The sequence below is a fragment of the Nothoprocta perdicaria genome, unplaced genomic scaffold (assembly GCF_003342845.1).
Source record: "Nothoprocta perdicaria isolate Ctin4 unplaced genomic scaffold, notPer1 scaffold_4, whole genome shotgun sequence".
In the NCBI taxonomy this organism is placed as follows: domain Eukaryota; kingdom Metazoa; phylum Chordata; class Aves; order Tinamiformes; family Tinamidae; genus Nothoprocta; species Nothoprocta perdicaria.
Window position 1 is genome coordinate 10748151 of NW_020455643.1, and position 14301 is coordinate 10762451.

General features: G+C 40.3%; 1 protein-coding gene across 3 annotated transcripts in view; it reads left to right on the forward strand.

Moving 5' to 3' along the window:
• Positions 1 to 14301, forward strand: part of OSTN (osteocrin) — an 86168-nt gene that overhangs the window by 26275 nt on the left and 45592 nt on the right. Inside the window, exon 1 of one of the 3 annotated variants that reach the window (XM_026045395.1) lies at positions 414 to 448. The exons of 1 other annotated variant lie outside the window; for it this stretch is intronic. Coding sequence is in view for 1 of the 2 variants with exons in the window: in XM_026045392.1 (XP_025901177.1) it covers positions 10594 to 10610 (17 nt within the window). In the remaining variant the exon portion in view is untranslated. Of the gene's footprint in view, positions 1 to 413; positions 449 to 10515; positions 10611 to 14301 lie in introns of those variants that run through there. One more of the 3 variants, XM_026045392.1, reaches the window with a different exon arrangement.

Here is a 14301-nt window from a genome sequence, read left to right on the forward strand (position 1 = left end):
AAAAAAGTAATTATTTAATCCAGTAAGGCAAAATAAATGTATTTGGAAGCCTCATTTATAAAGACCATGTTTCCTGCTGTTCTCACTTCCACGGTCTGTCTATCAAACAGGCTTATTATATTAGTTTTTGCTGTTCTTTTAAATTACCTTTTGACTACTTTTTAACATGACACTAGGGCGCTCTGAGATTGCCACAGCTGCAGTGGTGTAAAACATCTGCTCAGGCTGAGAATTATCTGATGGAAGGTGTAAGACTCCTCCTTTGCCATCCAGCTGCTGCTGGTTCCCACTCCTGTGTTTCATCTTCTTGCTCTTCATGTCAGCAGAGCGCTGAAGTCCACATGCTTCCAAATGATGTCCTTTGAGAATCGAGTTGCCTCGAGAACCAGAACTACAGGAGCTGCATATCCCAAAGAGTGCAGCGCCCTTGCTACTGGCAAAGACATTGGTAAGAAATTCAGGTTCATTTGGGCATCAGAGCCCAAACCATCCCCCCTTTGAAGGGGCCATGTGCAGTAATACTTAAATCTAGCACATCCTTGTGTGACAATGCAGGACATAGTTACCCTGGATTTTCAATTACTTCACAGGAAGCTGTCAGGAAAGAAATATTCCTGGAACAGCCCACTAAGTCTAGAGTTTAGTTCCTCTGTATATTTTTCTAAAGTGATCTCAGATTATAACTGAAAGTGGAAATCCAGGGGGTGAAATTTGCTCTACAGTTCTCTGGTAAAGAGTCTGGATGTGTGAAAGAGGCAGAGAGAGAATCCTACCCTATTTTCAGTACTTAGCTATCCACTGAGAGCTCTCTAGGATAAACATAGGATTAAACTGTACAGTGTGACTGATATTCAGTCATATTTGAATTATTGTTCCTTAGCTGTCTGCTGAAGGGGAAAAACATATCTCAAGACCCATTTTGTATTTAATATGTATTTTTTTTCCTAGTTATATAAAGTATGGATTGAACTTTGGTAAAGCTTTAGAGAGTTTTACATCCCTAACCAAATTATGTGCTTGGCTTACCCTAATTTTACATCAGTATAAATGTTAAAGTTCCAAGTAATGAAGAATCACATGCAAAGTAAACGCACATGCTCATTTTGGGTACTAACTTCAGATGTGGCATTTATGTATAGTCAGTATTAAGTCACACACAGAAATCAAACACTAACTTAGTACATGCATGGTGATTTTGTATAACAAACTTCACCATTATTTGCAATTTCTCATGAATGAAACTAAGGTAGAAAGGTGCATGCATGTGCCTAAAAACAGCACAGGAGTCCTCATTAGAGATATAGGGAGTTAATCTTCTGCAGATTAACACTGCAAAAGCCAATTTTGGTATTTTATCTTGTGTGAACATTCAGCTGGGAGATTGTTAAACATCCAGCCCTATTCTTTGCACCCTTGTTTCATTGCTACACAACCTACTCCAGGATGGGGTAGTAGTAACGGCTGGGAATAACTGCTGGCATTTTCTCTGTGTGGCAATAGTCCGTGTAATATGTGTTACTTGTATTGCATTAACACAAACCGTAATGTTTTCCCAACAAGTTAGGCACCTGTAGTCCTTCTGGTCTAATGAAGTAATTAAGGCTTTGCCTCCACCTAACTTCAATGAGTGACTGAGTGTGAGTCCTGGGGTTGTATGTGGATATTTAAAGCATTCAGGTTCAGTACTTCTTATCTGACCAGGAACCAAACATTTTTTGACTTGGTGTCTCCCACAAGACCAAAGACCAGCAGCACAGCACTGCACAGCATGGGACCATCCAGGCTTGTTCCTTTGGTACCCATGTCCTTGCTGTCTGCAGGAGGTCCACAAGTCAGATCAAGACAGGTATTTATATGGGCAAGGCACTTTAGGGAAGGGACATTTATTCCAGAAGAGTACAAATGAAGATGCATGTTTATCAGGATGGTGCTTGGATGCCAATTTTTCCCCATGCATAAACCTCAGAGAATACTGCTTTTATAACATAATCATTTCTGTGTGCTTAGTCAAACTTTGAAGTCCATTCAGTGTTTATTCAGCCTTTAATCTGCCTTTTGTCTGATTGTCTTTCAGGATACCCTAGACTGCCATCCTAAAACAATAGGAACCATGCACCCGCTTACATGTTTACCAGTTTCTATTGTCTCTGATGTGTCTTAATGCAAGTTAGCCTACTACTACAGCTAATCTCTCTCACCTGTGGCCACCTCAAGAGCATTAAGTTATGCCAGGTATGACAGTCTCCTTTGTGAACTATCTGCCTGCTGCAAATCACATGGAGACCCACCTGCACGGTGATTAAGTACTTCTCCTATGGCAGAAATATTGTGAGGGAATCCTGGCCCCAACTAACAATAGTGGGAGTTTTGCCATTGACGTCAGCTAGGCAGCAATTTCACCCAAGGTCCCTGATGAGATGGGATAGACACAAACCAGAAACCTAGAATAAAATGTTCTCTATCCCATTACTAGTGTTATGCGCCAGCCCATCTGCCCGCGTAGCACGTTTTAGAACCTTGGGATATTCTATAATGCCTAACATGCAGCAAATCTTCCCCAGGAACTGGAGATAACAGCAAAATCTTGGCTGAGTCGCCTCTCCTCAGCAGCTCATGTTCCTGCTCTGCTCTTGTTCGTGCTTTAATTTCCTACTCAGCCACATGTACTGACCTACATGGAATATCTGATGCTCCTTTGAGGATGTCCAGCTGATGGACCACTGTGTCAAAGTGTTTATATGTGCTCCTCTTTGTTTGTGACAGCTGTTTAGACAAACAATATGACTCCATGTGCTCCTAGTCAAAAAAGCAAAAACATCTATTTGAAAAGTAGTTGCCAAGGTGTGTTTTATTGTACTGCTTCAGATTGATTCTGAGAGGTTCTGAACCTGCTTAACAAAAGAACTAATAGCTATTTTTAGAAATGGTCTCAGGGTTGTCATGCAAAGGCAGCTTAATGTAAACTGTTGTATATTATTTATGCTCATGATGGATGGAGGAAGAGAAATTCTGGAAATGAGAAATGGTATTAGGCCAAGGGAGATGTGGTCCTGGGCTTTTGACCTCTAATGGATTTAGACATAGATCTTTCAAAGGGTAGATTGTGGGCTGGCATTAAATCTATAGGGTATTTTAAAATGCCAGCATCTTATTAATTTAAAATTAATGAGTGTCAATATGATACGAGTATGAATTCATGTGAGTGATCACAAATACGTTGGTTTAATTCCAGGATCCTTCTGCTGTGTAACTGGACTCACTGAATTAGGAGAGACTTTAAAATGAATGAATGAAGAAAAGATTTTACTCTGTATTGAAGCTGTGTATGGTAGCACACATATCTATTTTAGCAATTTTTATTTTTTTCTGTTCTATTTTCAGGTTTATATGACTGCTATCTAATTTGTTGGGGGTTGAAAATTGTCATGAAAAAAAATTATTTCTTTGCTTAAAAGATTTAAGGTCCGCTATTGTGATTGATGATGTTTGCCTCCCTGCAGCAACTATACATACAGGCAAACATAGAATTATGTGGTAGACACACTAAATGTTTATTAGTTTTTCAAGGCTAACCACAAATAGAAAATGAAAAATAGAAGGGGATATTCAACTGTTTTTCTTCAGGCTTTCCTCTGACTAATGGAAGGAAACATCCATGGGTCGGTTAATGAATGATGGTCCACAATGGAGGCCCAGGCACAGCTTCATATGGTTCATGGTTGAAATGACTATTGAATTCATCAAATCTGGCAATTCCTGCTCTCCTCTCTAGTGCAAAGTAATTATTTGCTCTTGTGCTCTAAGCTGTAGTTTGTGATATTTTCCTCATTGTATCTTCACAAATAATACATTTCAGAGTTCCCAGATTACCCAGAACCCACAGCCTGAAGAAAGGAAGGGCATTTCTTCATGAGCATCTTTCCAAAGTTGCAACTCAGGCTCCAAGAGCTACCTGTGCTTCAGCATGCATGTGCATGCTGATATAAAACCTAGAACTTCAGAGGGAAATGAGTAAAATACAGGCTTTTCTGCTACAGAACCGTGGTGTTTTTAAGTGTGAGTATTTTTCTTTCCTGCTCACAGTGCTTAGTGTCGGACACGGTAATCTTTGCTGAATGCAACTGCCTGCTTACGGCAGAAAAAAAGGGTGCACGTGAATGCAAGCACACGCACATATGCACATTCACACATACAGACACCACCACTTTGCAACAATACTTTGCATTACTTCCAAAATGATCTTTCTTCCATAAGAGCCATGTGCTTCACATTTCATTTAAGTCAAAAACCAAATTCATGCCAAAGATCAATATCTGTGATCAAGAGTCAGTCTTGGAAAATGTTCTTTTGGAAAAGTAGCTATAATAGCAGATGATTGTCATTGCATTGCTAATTAGATCTGCTGCTACTCAAGAATGATGTAACTGCTCACTAGATGAGCAAGATTAAAGGAGCTGAATGCTTTAGATTTCCTCCTCTATTCTTTGGTGAAAGACAGAAGGGAGAAACATGTTGAGGGGGGAGCAGCAAGATGAGAATTTGCTGCTTGTCATCATCAGCTCTAGAAGGGATCTGACCAAAATGAAGGAGGATTTGTACAGACAGATGTTAGCTATGCCTTGGAGAGAGTACAGTTAATTAGAAAGACAGAGCCAGGCTTGCAAAAATCGCATCTGTGCTGTCATGTACACCAAAGAACCCAAAAAAAGTGTGGTTTATTTCCACAGTGGTGACTTACAGGGCCAAATAACACTTCTGCAAACCTTTGGCTAACAACCATAGAAAATATCTTTAAACAGATGCTGTCAACATGAAAAATCATTACATATATTATTTTGGAGATATATATCTATATTAAAATTCCTAACCTGTATCACTAAAGTAACTCTTGCTTTTTTTTTTTTTTTTTCCCCCTCTTCTTTTCTTCTTCTTAAGTGTCACTGACTCTTTGCCATCTCTGTGGTCAAATTGTTTGGATATGAGGCTCAAATCCATTTGGATCCGAAATCTGACTAGTCAGTTCCCATTCAATTCTCAAACCTTTTCAATGACAGCGTAAGTAAAAGGAAAAATGACATCGTTGAAATCTGTTTAATCTCATATCCAAAGGTTTGTTTTGGGAAATTTTCCCCCAACTTTGGATTTCCGGCTTTTCATACATTAATTATTTGGTGTTTAATCACTGTAGACACTTTTTCTGCAACTTCAGCACCTGGCTAAGCAATCATTATAGTGTGTCTGTGATGTATTTTATTTTAAATTACTGGTTAGTGATTCCTTAGCTTATAGTATCATTTTGTCTTTAAATGAGCTCTTGGATGGGACTGTCTTATCCATTTCTTTTCTTTTTTCTTGATAAGCTGAATTAATCCATTATGTCTAATTTGATCATTGTCCCAAAATCTTACAATCTATAAAAACAGGTAAGCCTGAAAAAGAAAAATAGAAACAGAAAATCTGTTAACTGTTCCTGTAATGTTTGAAGGCAGTTTTTGGTCTTTTCTGGGCAAGGAGTACACGCAGGTCTATCTCCATGTGAAGTGATGCTATTTCCCATTTATCCCTGCCTACCACCTAGTGCAGACTGTGCTTACAACCATTCCTATTCACTTGTCGCATGGTGCAGACATTGGAAACCTCTCTTGCTGCTTGTCCAGGCTGTCAGGAAGCTGTCAATATACTGTGATATTATGTGCCATGAGGACACGGACCTGGAGCTAGTCCTGTCTTGAGCTGATCACTAGTCTCATGCTTGTGAAGTTCTGCCTAAGTTTAGAAGTCTGTTTTGTGAGCCAGGAGTTCAGGGACTGCACTTTGAGCCTGTGACTTAGCTGGATCTGGTCCCAGAGTCTGCTCAGTTATCATGGATAAGGAATCTCAGTGTTACCTTGTGGAGCTGCTCTTTGTGCTTGTTTGGCATATTTCAGTGCTTGGAACAGTGATCCCTCTTTCTGTTTGCTCTATCTGCTTTTTCTATTAAAAAAAAAAAAAAAAGGCATAGTAAGAATTTCTCATGCTGTTACTTTCTCAGGGAACAGTCAATAGGGTCTTCTCTAGCACATCCCTTCTGGTGTGGAAACCCTGGTGATCTGGACTGGGGCATCTGTGCTCCCTAAGATCCAGGGTTGCAGCAAGGTTAGTGTCTTGGAAGAAAGCCCCACAGCTTTCTTTATTAATGATGGAAAGGACTGGGGTGTCATATAGGAATCAATGAAGAAGAAACTGTCCTATCTCCCTTCTCCACTTTTCTGAAGGCCTCCTTTGTCAGAAGGTTGCATACATTTTATTCATCAATCCCTCATTTTTTATCTAGCTATGTAATATTTTTTTTTTCTTTGTACCCACTGTTCTATGAATTTCTTGAATGAAAAAGAATACTTTTATTGCTCACCAATATAGCTGCAGGGAGAACCAGCACAGCAGGTAATATATTTTGTTTCTGTTTGTGAACATGGTGTCCCATGTTCAGGTTGCGTTTAGAGGACAACTATTGCTTTTATTCTCTGAGTCTTATCCATTAGATGCCTTCTTGGGAATTCATCAAATATTTTAAATCTTTTCTGATACCAGATAAGATAAATAGTCACTGTCACCACAAGTTTCATCTCTCACAAGGACGAATGAAAGATTTTTTTCAGCTGTATCTTTCATTTGGTATCTTAGATGAAAATGTTTGCTCTCTTGACTATATTTCTCAAACTTCTGAGTCTAAGGCAGAAGCCATGACACAAAGGATATTAAAAGGAAGGATATTAAAAAAGAAAAAAAAAAAAAAGGAAAATGATGGGAGCAGGCTTGTGAGCAGTATGGCATTTATATTCCTCTTGGGTGACTGGTTTATGAGCAGAAGCTGTCCTGCAGGGAACACAACCTCAGTTTTTCAGTGTGCACCTGACAACACCTAATTTCAGTCATTTCTTCTAGCTTCATTGCAGGCAGGGTGGGTGCTTTGTGATATGTCACTTGGTCTCTCAATGGCCCAGTTCCCACAGAGCAGGCATCTCCATCCTCTTCTGTAAGCATTCCTCATAGGAAGCTCTGGAGGTTTTGGAATGGATCACGCATAGAACCTGAGCTAAAACAGCACATGCCAATGAGAAACAGCAAAGAGCAAATGGAGATGTACAAATACTTATCTTCTGTCTAGCTGCAGTTCCAAGAAAATATTCCTTGCACTTTTTTGAGGCTTCTCCTTTCATCACTGGGGTGCACCACAGATTTAAGAACTCTGCACTATTAATTTCATGGTTAGGCATTATTCATATCTTGGATTTGGGGTATTATATAATTTTGCAACAATAATTTGTGGAAACTGTGAAATGCAAACAGAAAATGCAAATGCGGTTTTAGATAATACAACTTAACCAGAAGTCTGTAGCTAGTAGAGCTTCAGTTCAAGTTTTGGATGATGGTTCAACTCTATTCTGACTGAATGGGTCCACTCCTCAGATATGAAATAAAATTCAGATAGTCTTAGTGGAGAATTCTTGGTAGAGTATATTCATCATTGCTGCAGCGTCTAATTCGTCCAGAAAGAAGCTGACCTCATAACTGAGTGGAGACAACATGAAGGATTATAAATGAGCAAGACTCAGCAGGGCCTTGTACAATCTATGGTCGCTTTGGTTCTGACTATAAGCACCCTTGTTCTGAGTACATTTTTAACTTTGATTACATCTTTTGTCTCCAAGAGTTAGTTTATAGTTTCTGCTTTGCAATCATTGTGGTGAACCTGCTGGACTGCATAATAATTTCAAATTTCCTGCATCAAAGCTTCTCTGTCAAGACTCTCAACTGCTGTTGTAACTTGTTGTTTCCTTACAAAGTCATGGCTGTCTTAATACAAAATCTAGTATGAGATGGAAGCAAAGGACAGCATCTTTGTTGGGCGCACAATATTTCTCCCACAAAAAATATGAAGCCTTTCTGTTTCATACAGGGTAATACTGAGCTGTATGAACTTAACATGTTTATTTTCTTCAACTATTTTCTTGTACCTCTGCAATACAGAGGTTAGGGTTAACAGATTTTACTTTTTTAACTGAGGAAGATGATTCCTTGATAAACAGACTTTTTTGGTTGTTGCTAAATTTTAGAGATCAGGGACTGGTATGGCAGGATTAAAAGAGAGAGAGAGGAAAAAAAAAAAAAAAGAAAACTTCAGCGCTTAAGCATCGGAGGGAGGGCCACAGTACTAACCAGGAATGCTTTTTTATCATATGGTTTCCATAGGCATAAAAATATTTTTTGGGGAAAAAAAGGCTACACTGTATATAAACAGATTATTTTGTAGTATTAGAGAAGACAGATGTCAACACCAAAATGCACTGATGTTAAGCAAGTCTTCGTAATATCTTAAGTAAAATAGAGGGGCTACAAAACATTCCACCAAAGGTAGTGTCTCTTAAATCTGAACCCCAGAGAATACGGTTAAAGAGTTATCTAACTGTTCTCTCTGGTTCTCCTTTGGCTTCAGCCAGAAGTGATTCACTGGTTCCCTTGGGATAGTTGTATCTATCCCAAGGGATAGATTCTGGTCTTATACCCATGTGAGGCTTTGAGCCAAAGCTTGCCAAATGGGTCCCTTTCTCTTGGCTTCAACAGCCTTTGAATCAAACCTGCTGAGGTGGCAGGATGAGCTCTATACCCCACAATCCACAGAAGTGAATGGATACATCCATTTAAAAAGAGCAAAAAAACATGAAAAACAATAAATCAGTAAATACAATTCGTATTTCCCCAAATGTTGCTTAGTTGTGTAACTGTCTGCACTGTTCTTGTTTCTTTAAGCTTTGGTACAATCAGTTCCTTGTGTATTATCCAACAGATTTTAGGGGATTTTAGAAAGTTTCAATATCAATAGAGAACATCTGGCTTTCTGACAATCACGTCTGCACAAAGGAGGATTTATTCTGCTCTTCAGAAGGATCGCTATAATACTTTTTCAGTATTTCAAGACTATATGTCTGCTCATCCTCAAGAATTCTGCAGGGATCTGTACTGTTTTCACTGTGTTTTTAAAGTTGCTGTGGTAACAAGGAGATACTCAATTTAGTCTTTTTCCATGTGCCAGATCGGTGCCCTGGTCTAATTCTACAAAATATTTAATTGCTCCCAAAATTGTTAGAGTGCTCTCAGCTTACAAGGAACCCAGGATTCACCGAGGACATTTATTCAACCTCAGTGTCATGAAAATGGGCATATACCCATTTGACAGAAGTGGAGAGATCCAAATTAGATGTGCTGCTTTGATTGCAGGCACTTGCCAAGTCATAAAGGGTCAGCTGGGTCTGTTGATAAGATGTAAGAGAAATCAGGTGGAATTGTCCTCTGTGGCAAGAGAAGCAAAGAAAAATCAGGAAAATCTCTAGTAACCAGAAGTTAATAAACTAGAAGTTTGTTTTTCCAGGCTGTGTTTCATAATACGTACCTGGATTTCCTTGGGCAGAATTCCTGAAAGAGTAAGTGCCAGTTGGGCTCAGCTGGGATTGCTACTGTTACCCTGCAACTTTGCATAAACTCCCATGCTCAAATCGCTGAATGATTCCACAATGATGGTTACCTTACTGTTATGAGAAAATAGTCTAAAATGCATCTTTAGGCTGAGAACTAACTCATGATAAGGACAGACACACTCTGTGCAACGAGGCTGGATCTCACCAGGAGCTTTTAGGTGCTAAATTCCTGCAGACATTAAGGAATGTGCATAAAGATCCAAATGCAGCATAGCATTGAGAAACTGTATTGGCACCAAACAACACATGGTTTCACGTAACTTTGTGTTGTGATGAACGTAGCTGACAGTTTTTCTCCTCTTCTGACCCTGCATGTAAAACACATGTAGGTCTTGTTGCTTGATGCAGAGATTGTAAGTCTAGTTAGACATTTCTACACTATGTTTGGGGCATGATGAACCCAAATGTCATCAGAAATTGCTATCATTGTATTTCTTAATTCGTTATCTGTGCAGAGCAGCTTTTTATTACAAGGTAGAATTACCCTTTCTAGCTGTGGGAAGTTGATCATTATGTACAAGCTTTTCTGTATTTAGCTATCAAAAGGTTACACAAGAACTTTCCTACAGCAGAAGATCCCATGGCAGAGAAGTTTCATCCTGCTTGGAAATTGCCAGATCAAAGTCCCCTGTAGTCCTAGCCTGCGATATATCTGCTTCTGAAGCATCTCATCAGTGAGCAGCTATGGCATTAACTAACCACACCTGGAAATTTCTTTTTGACCCCGAAGAAGTTTATTTCTAGAAAGGATCTTTTCCAGGCATTCTAATACAAGTCTTCTGTCCATCCCTATTGGTACAGGTCTGATACTTCCACTAGCTGTTTAAATGAATGGTACTTTAAAAACTACCGTGTTGGAGCAATTAGAGAAATACTGGTCATCTGATAGAGGATACACCTGAATGTTATTTTTCATTATCCAATGAAGAGGAGGAAGGCAGGCTTGATATTTGAGGCACTAGGAAGTGCTGTGTTCTGGTGTGGTTGGTTTTCCTTTATGAGTGTTGCAAGTTTGCTCAGAAGTCAGAAGAAAATCTCATGTTGCTCTACCTTAAAATAACCATCTATTATCTGAGCTATGGTGATTATCTCAAGGTGGGTGCTGGGCTCTTTGTTCATGTAAGGCTGTGCTGCTTTAGTGAAGTGTCTCTTATTATATGTCAAGCGAAGCCTTATTGCTTTGCACTTGCTATGGGCTAGGAGCCTTCATGCAGGTGGCTCACCCAGTTTCAGATGGTACCTGGTAGCTTACTGGTGCTTCTGGTCTCTCTGTCCATGTGAAATGTACTTTATAAGTCCAGATTAGCTCTACTGCTTGGTTCAAGCTAAATGCAGTGGTAGCCACATGGGTGATGTGTGGCTGTGTGTGATGTGTAGTCATATTGCTGCGTGGCTGTTCCTCATGAAGTGCGTGATCTTGAGTAAGTTGCATCAGATCTCTCTGCCTTCAGTTCCCACAGGTAAGATGAGGTAAAAAGGCATCCCACTGTTGCAAAGTGCTGTGCGAGCTAGAGGTGATTTGTTATCTTTAATGGTAAGCCTACAGTACACTCAGCTTAGCGTCACACGTATTGTAGTTCCAAAGACTTGGCATCCCGCCATTAGATGTTCTTTATATATGGAATGTGAAAATGTACTTGGAGACTCAGCTATCTTCATTTACCTTCCAGTTCAACGTGATTGATTTCATGGGTATCTCTATTGGAAAGAGGGGCCTAGAGTTAAGTGATGCACAAGTTAGCTGAGATCACGTCTGGGGAAGGCACGTGTTGAGTAAAGACCATTAGTCTCAGGTTTAGTTCCCTTAGTGATACTACAAATAGCAAAGCCAAGTCAGAGAAGAGTGCACAAGAGTTAAACTTTACTGCTCTCTGGCCATGAGGATGTGAGTCTGCTCATCTTGGCATGCAGGTGTAGTTTCAGCAAGGAAGCAAATGTGACCATGAAGAGAGAATAGCGCAAATAGTCTAGCTGCTGTTGAATCCCCTCAGCTTGGAATCTCTTGCTTCACATGGATTCCTTTCTCTCCTGCTTTTACAGATAAACAATGTAATTCCTTGTAATTTGCTACGATCACCTGTGAGAAACTGGTGAAATAAGCGTGCTGAAACTTCACCTGCTAGTAAGGCCTGTGGTTCCCAGTGAGCCTGCATTGGAGACTGCAGCTAATGCCAAGGGATTGCCCTCTCGGTGAGAATGGTGGAAGCATGGGCTTGTGCTTCTTGGGGAGGTGTGTTCTCCAGGTCCAAGCAAATAGCTTGGACTGCAAGTGGAAGCAATCTCCCATATTCTGCCTTTGGAATTTCTAGGAAAAGCTCCCCAGAATATGTTTATGCCGGTGTATTTGGCATCCACAAGCCATGTTGTTCCAAGTGCTGCCATCGCTTCTGTCTTCACTCGCAATGCCTTTGAACATGCCCCAGACCTTTCTGGCAGCCCAGCCGACAGATACCGCAGGAATTCCTGAAGGGTTTTCCTGCCAGGCTCTGCATGGAGCTCCTGTTAATCCAGGGAAACGAGAGAGCCGCTGGAGCAAGCAGCTGGAGCTGCTGGAGCAAGCAGCAAAGCTCCTTTACACTATAGAAGCAGAACAAGTTCCCCAGAAGCCCCGAGTCAGCATTGTATTTGGATAGTCTGCAGGACTTCCAGTTCACCAGTGTATTCTCAGTGAGCATCTTGAAAGCATTTTGGCCAGCACCACAGGTAAAATTTCCCCTCTGTTACTAATATTCTTTTTTTTCCCTGTATTTTAATTTAATTTCCCTATCATTCCTTCTTTTTTTTCCACTGCCCATTTCCCCTTGAAAGCTGAGATTCTACAAACGGATATACGTTCTTCCTCCCCAGGTGCATGTAGCCTCTGTCAGCTGTATAAAGAAATTAACAGGCATTTTCATTTGGGCTGAAGTGCACCTGCAGTTCCCATTAATGTAACAGGGTGAAACCAACCCACTTGTGGAGGAAAAAGAAGCTCTGAACTCTCTTCCTGTGACATCTAAACTCAGGAGGGAAAGAAAAGACCCGGAAGATGATGGGGAGGTCTAATTTTTTGAGCAATAGTGGCGCATAGAGGAGACTGGCTGATGATTGAGCCTGCTTGTCTAAATTCTGCTCATGTGCTATAAACTTATCCTTGCTAGTACATGCTTTTCTCTGAAAGGCAAACCCCCTGACTCTTATTTGGTTATTTACTCCTATCGAGTGCCACCATAGATGTGACCCAGATGGAGGAGCTAGAAACCTCTGCAGGTCAAACTGTTCACATTGAAGGAATACAAAGTAGGAGAAAAGGAGAAATGAAGGGAAGGATGTGCAAACTCTTCCTTACAGCCCCTCTCTTTTATTGAGTGGTAGGAGGTTAGCAGGAAGCATATGCTGGAGGTTGTTCTAGAGGTTGTTTGTGTCCTACCTGTCCATGGTAGGACATCTCATATTCCCCCAAAATATCTGATGATAAGAGGCATTCCTCCATCACCCACATATTCTGTGGTCTGTTATAGCTGTGTTTGTAAATCTATACTTGCAACCTAAAACTATTTGCGTATGGAGTCAAAGACTGGACCCTCTGGGGGTCCCTTCCAACTGAATACTGCATTACTTTGCACATAGACTGCACTATTATACACCGAATACTGCATTACTTTGAGCAATTATTGTCTTCGTGATCCTGTCAGAGTGCAGTTCAGGACTTCAGTGTTACATCCAAGAAATAGGTTACATCCAAGTGAAGCGCTTAAAACAGAGCCACACAAGGCAAATAGTGAGCACATGAGAAATTTTCTATTTGTTACCGTAATGCTAGAGCATAATTCTGGCTCCCAATTTAGTAAAACCAAATAAATTGTGACAATGGCTGTGCATGAAGTGCAGCTCAAAAGAAAATTTCCAGACAGTTTTAAGGATCATGTCTCAGTCAAGCTGTTATTATTAGCAAAGTCAAGTTATCCTTTTAAGAATAATGTTTGCAAGAATATTACTGTTCTGCTTTCTCCTCATTCATCTGTTCTTTCCTAATATACGTGTTGTTTTCCAAATAGTTTGGACAAGCACATATGTCATGAATTTTTGCTTTTGTTCACGCAAGCTGTTCCTCCTTTGATGTTTGCAGCATATCCAGATGATAGAGTATTCTTTTTCAGAGAGCAGTGACTAAAGTGTTGTAAAACTGGGGTGTTGTCAGTAGAGCTTGCAGAATTTGGATGAAGAATAAGACATTCAGAATCACCAGAAAAGACTGCGGGCTCCAAGGGATGTTTTGCATACTTGTGCCCAGCTAATAGTGCAGGTCCTGAAAATGCTGTGGGGACAGCAGTGACAGCTGCAAGCCTTATGAAAAGGAGAGGGAAAGATGCTGTACGTGCTGGGCTGATCTAGGATTTATCTTTCAGTAAACCTATATCTTCCCGTTCTCTACCTGACTTGTGAAAATCCATCTGTTTTGAGCTATTTGGCTGCCTCTGTTTACTGAAGATAAAACCAGCGTATAGGACAAAATTAGTCTTTCTAAACTGAACTGTGGACCTCTTTTTGGTTTAGGTGTTACAGGAGCTAATTCATCAGGAAAGGGTGAAGGAGATAGTTATCTGCCATGCCATGACTATAAAGTTTGCATAGAAGATCTTTTGCAAGGGATGTGAATGAGGAAATCTAGATTCTAGTCAATTATGATAGTGGTGAGGGCTGCATCTTTCCTTTCAGTCCGCTATGAATTAGCTGATTGTAATGAGATCCTATGCATTTCTCTTAGAACTCATCTCTGCAGTAAGTGCACAGAACCTGTGTGCAT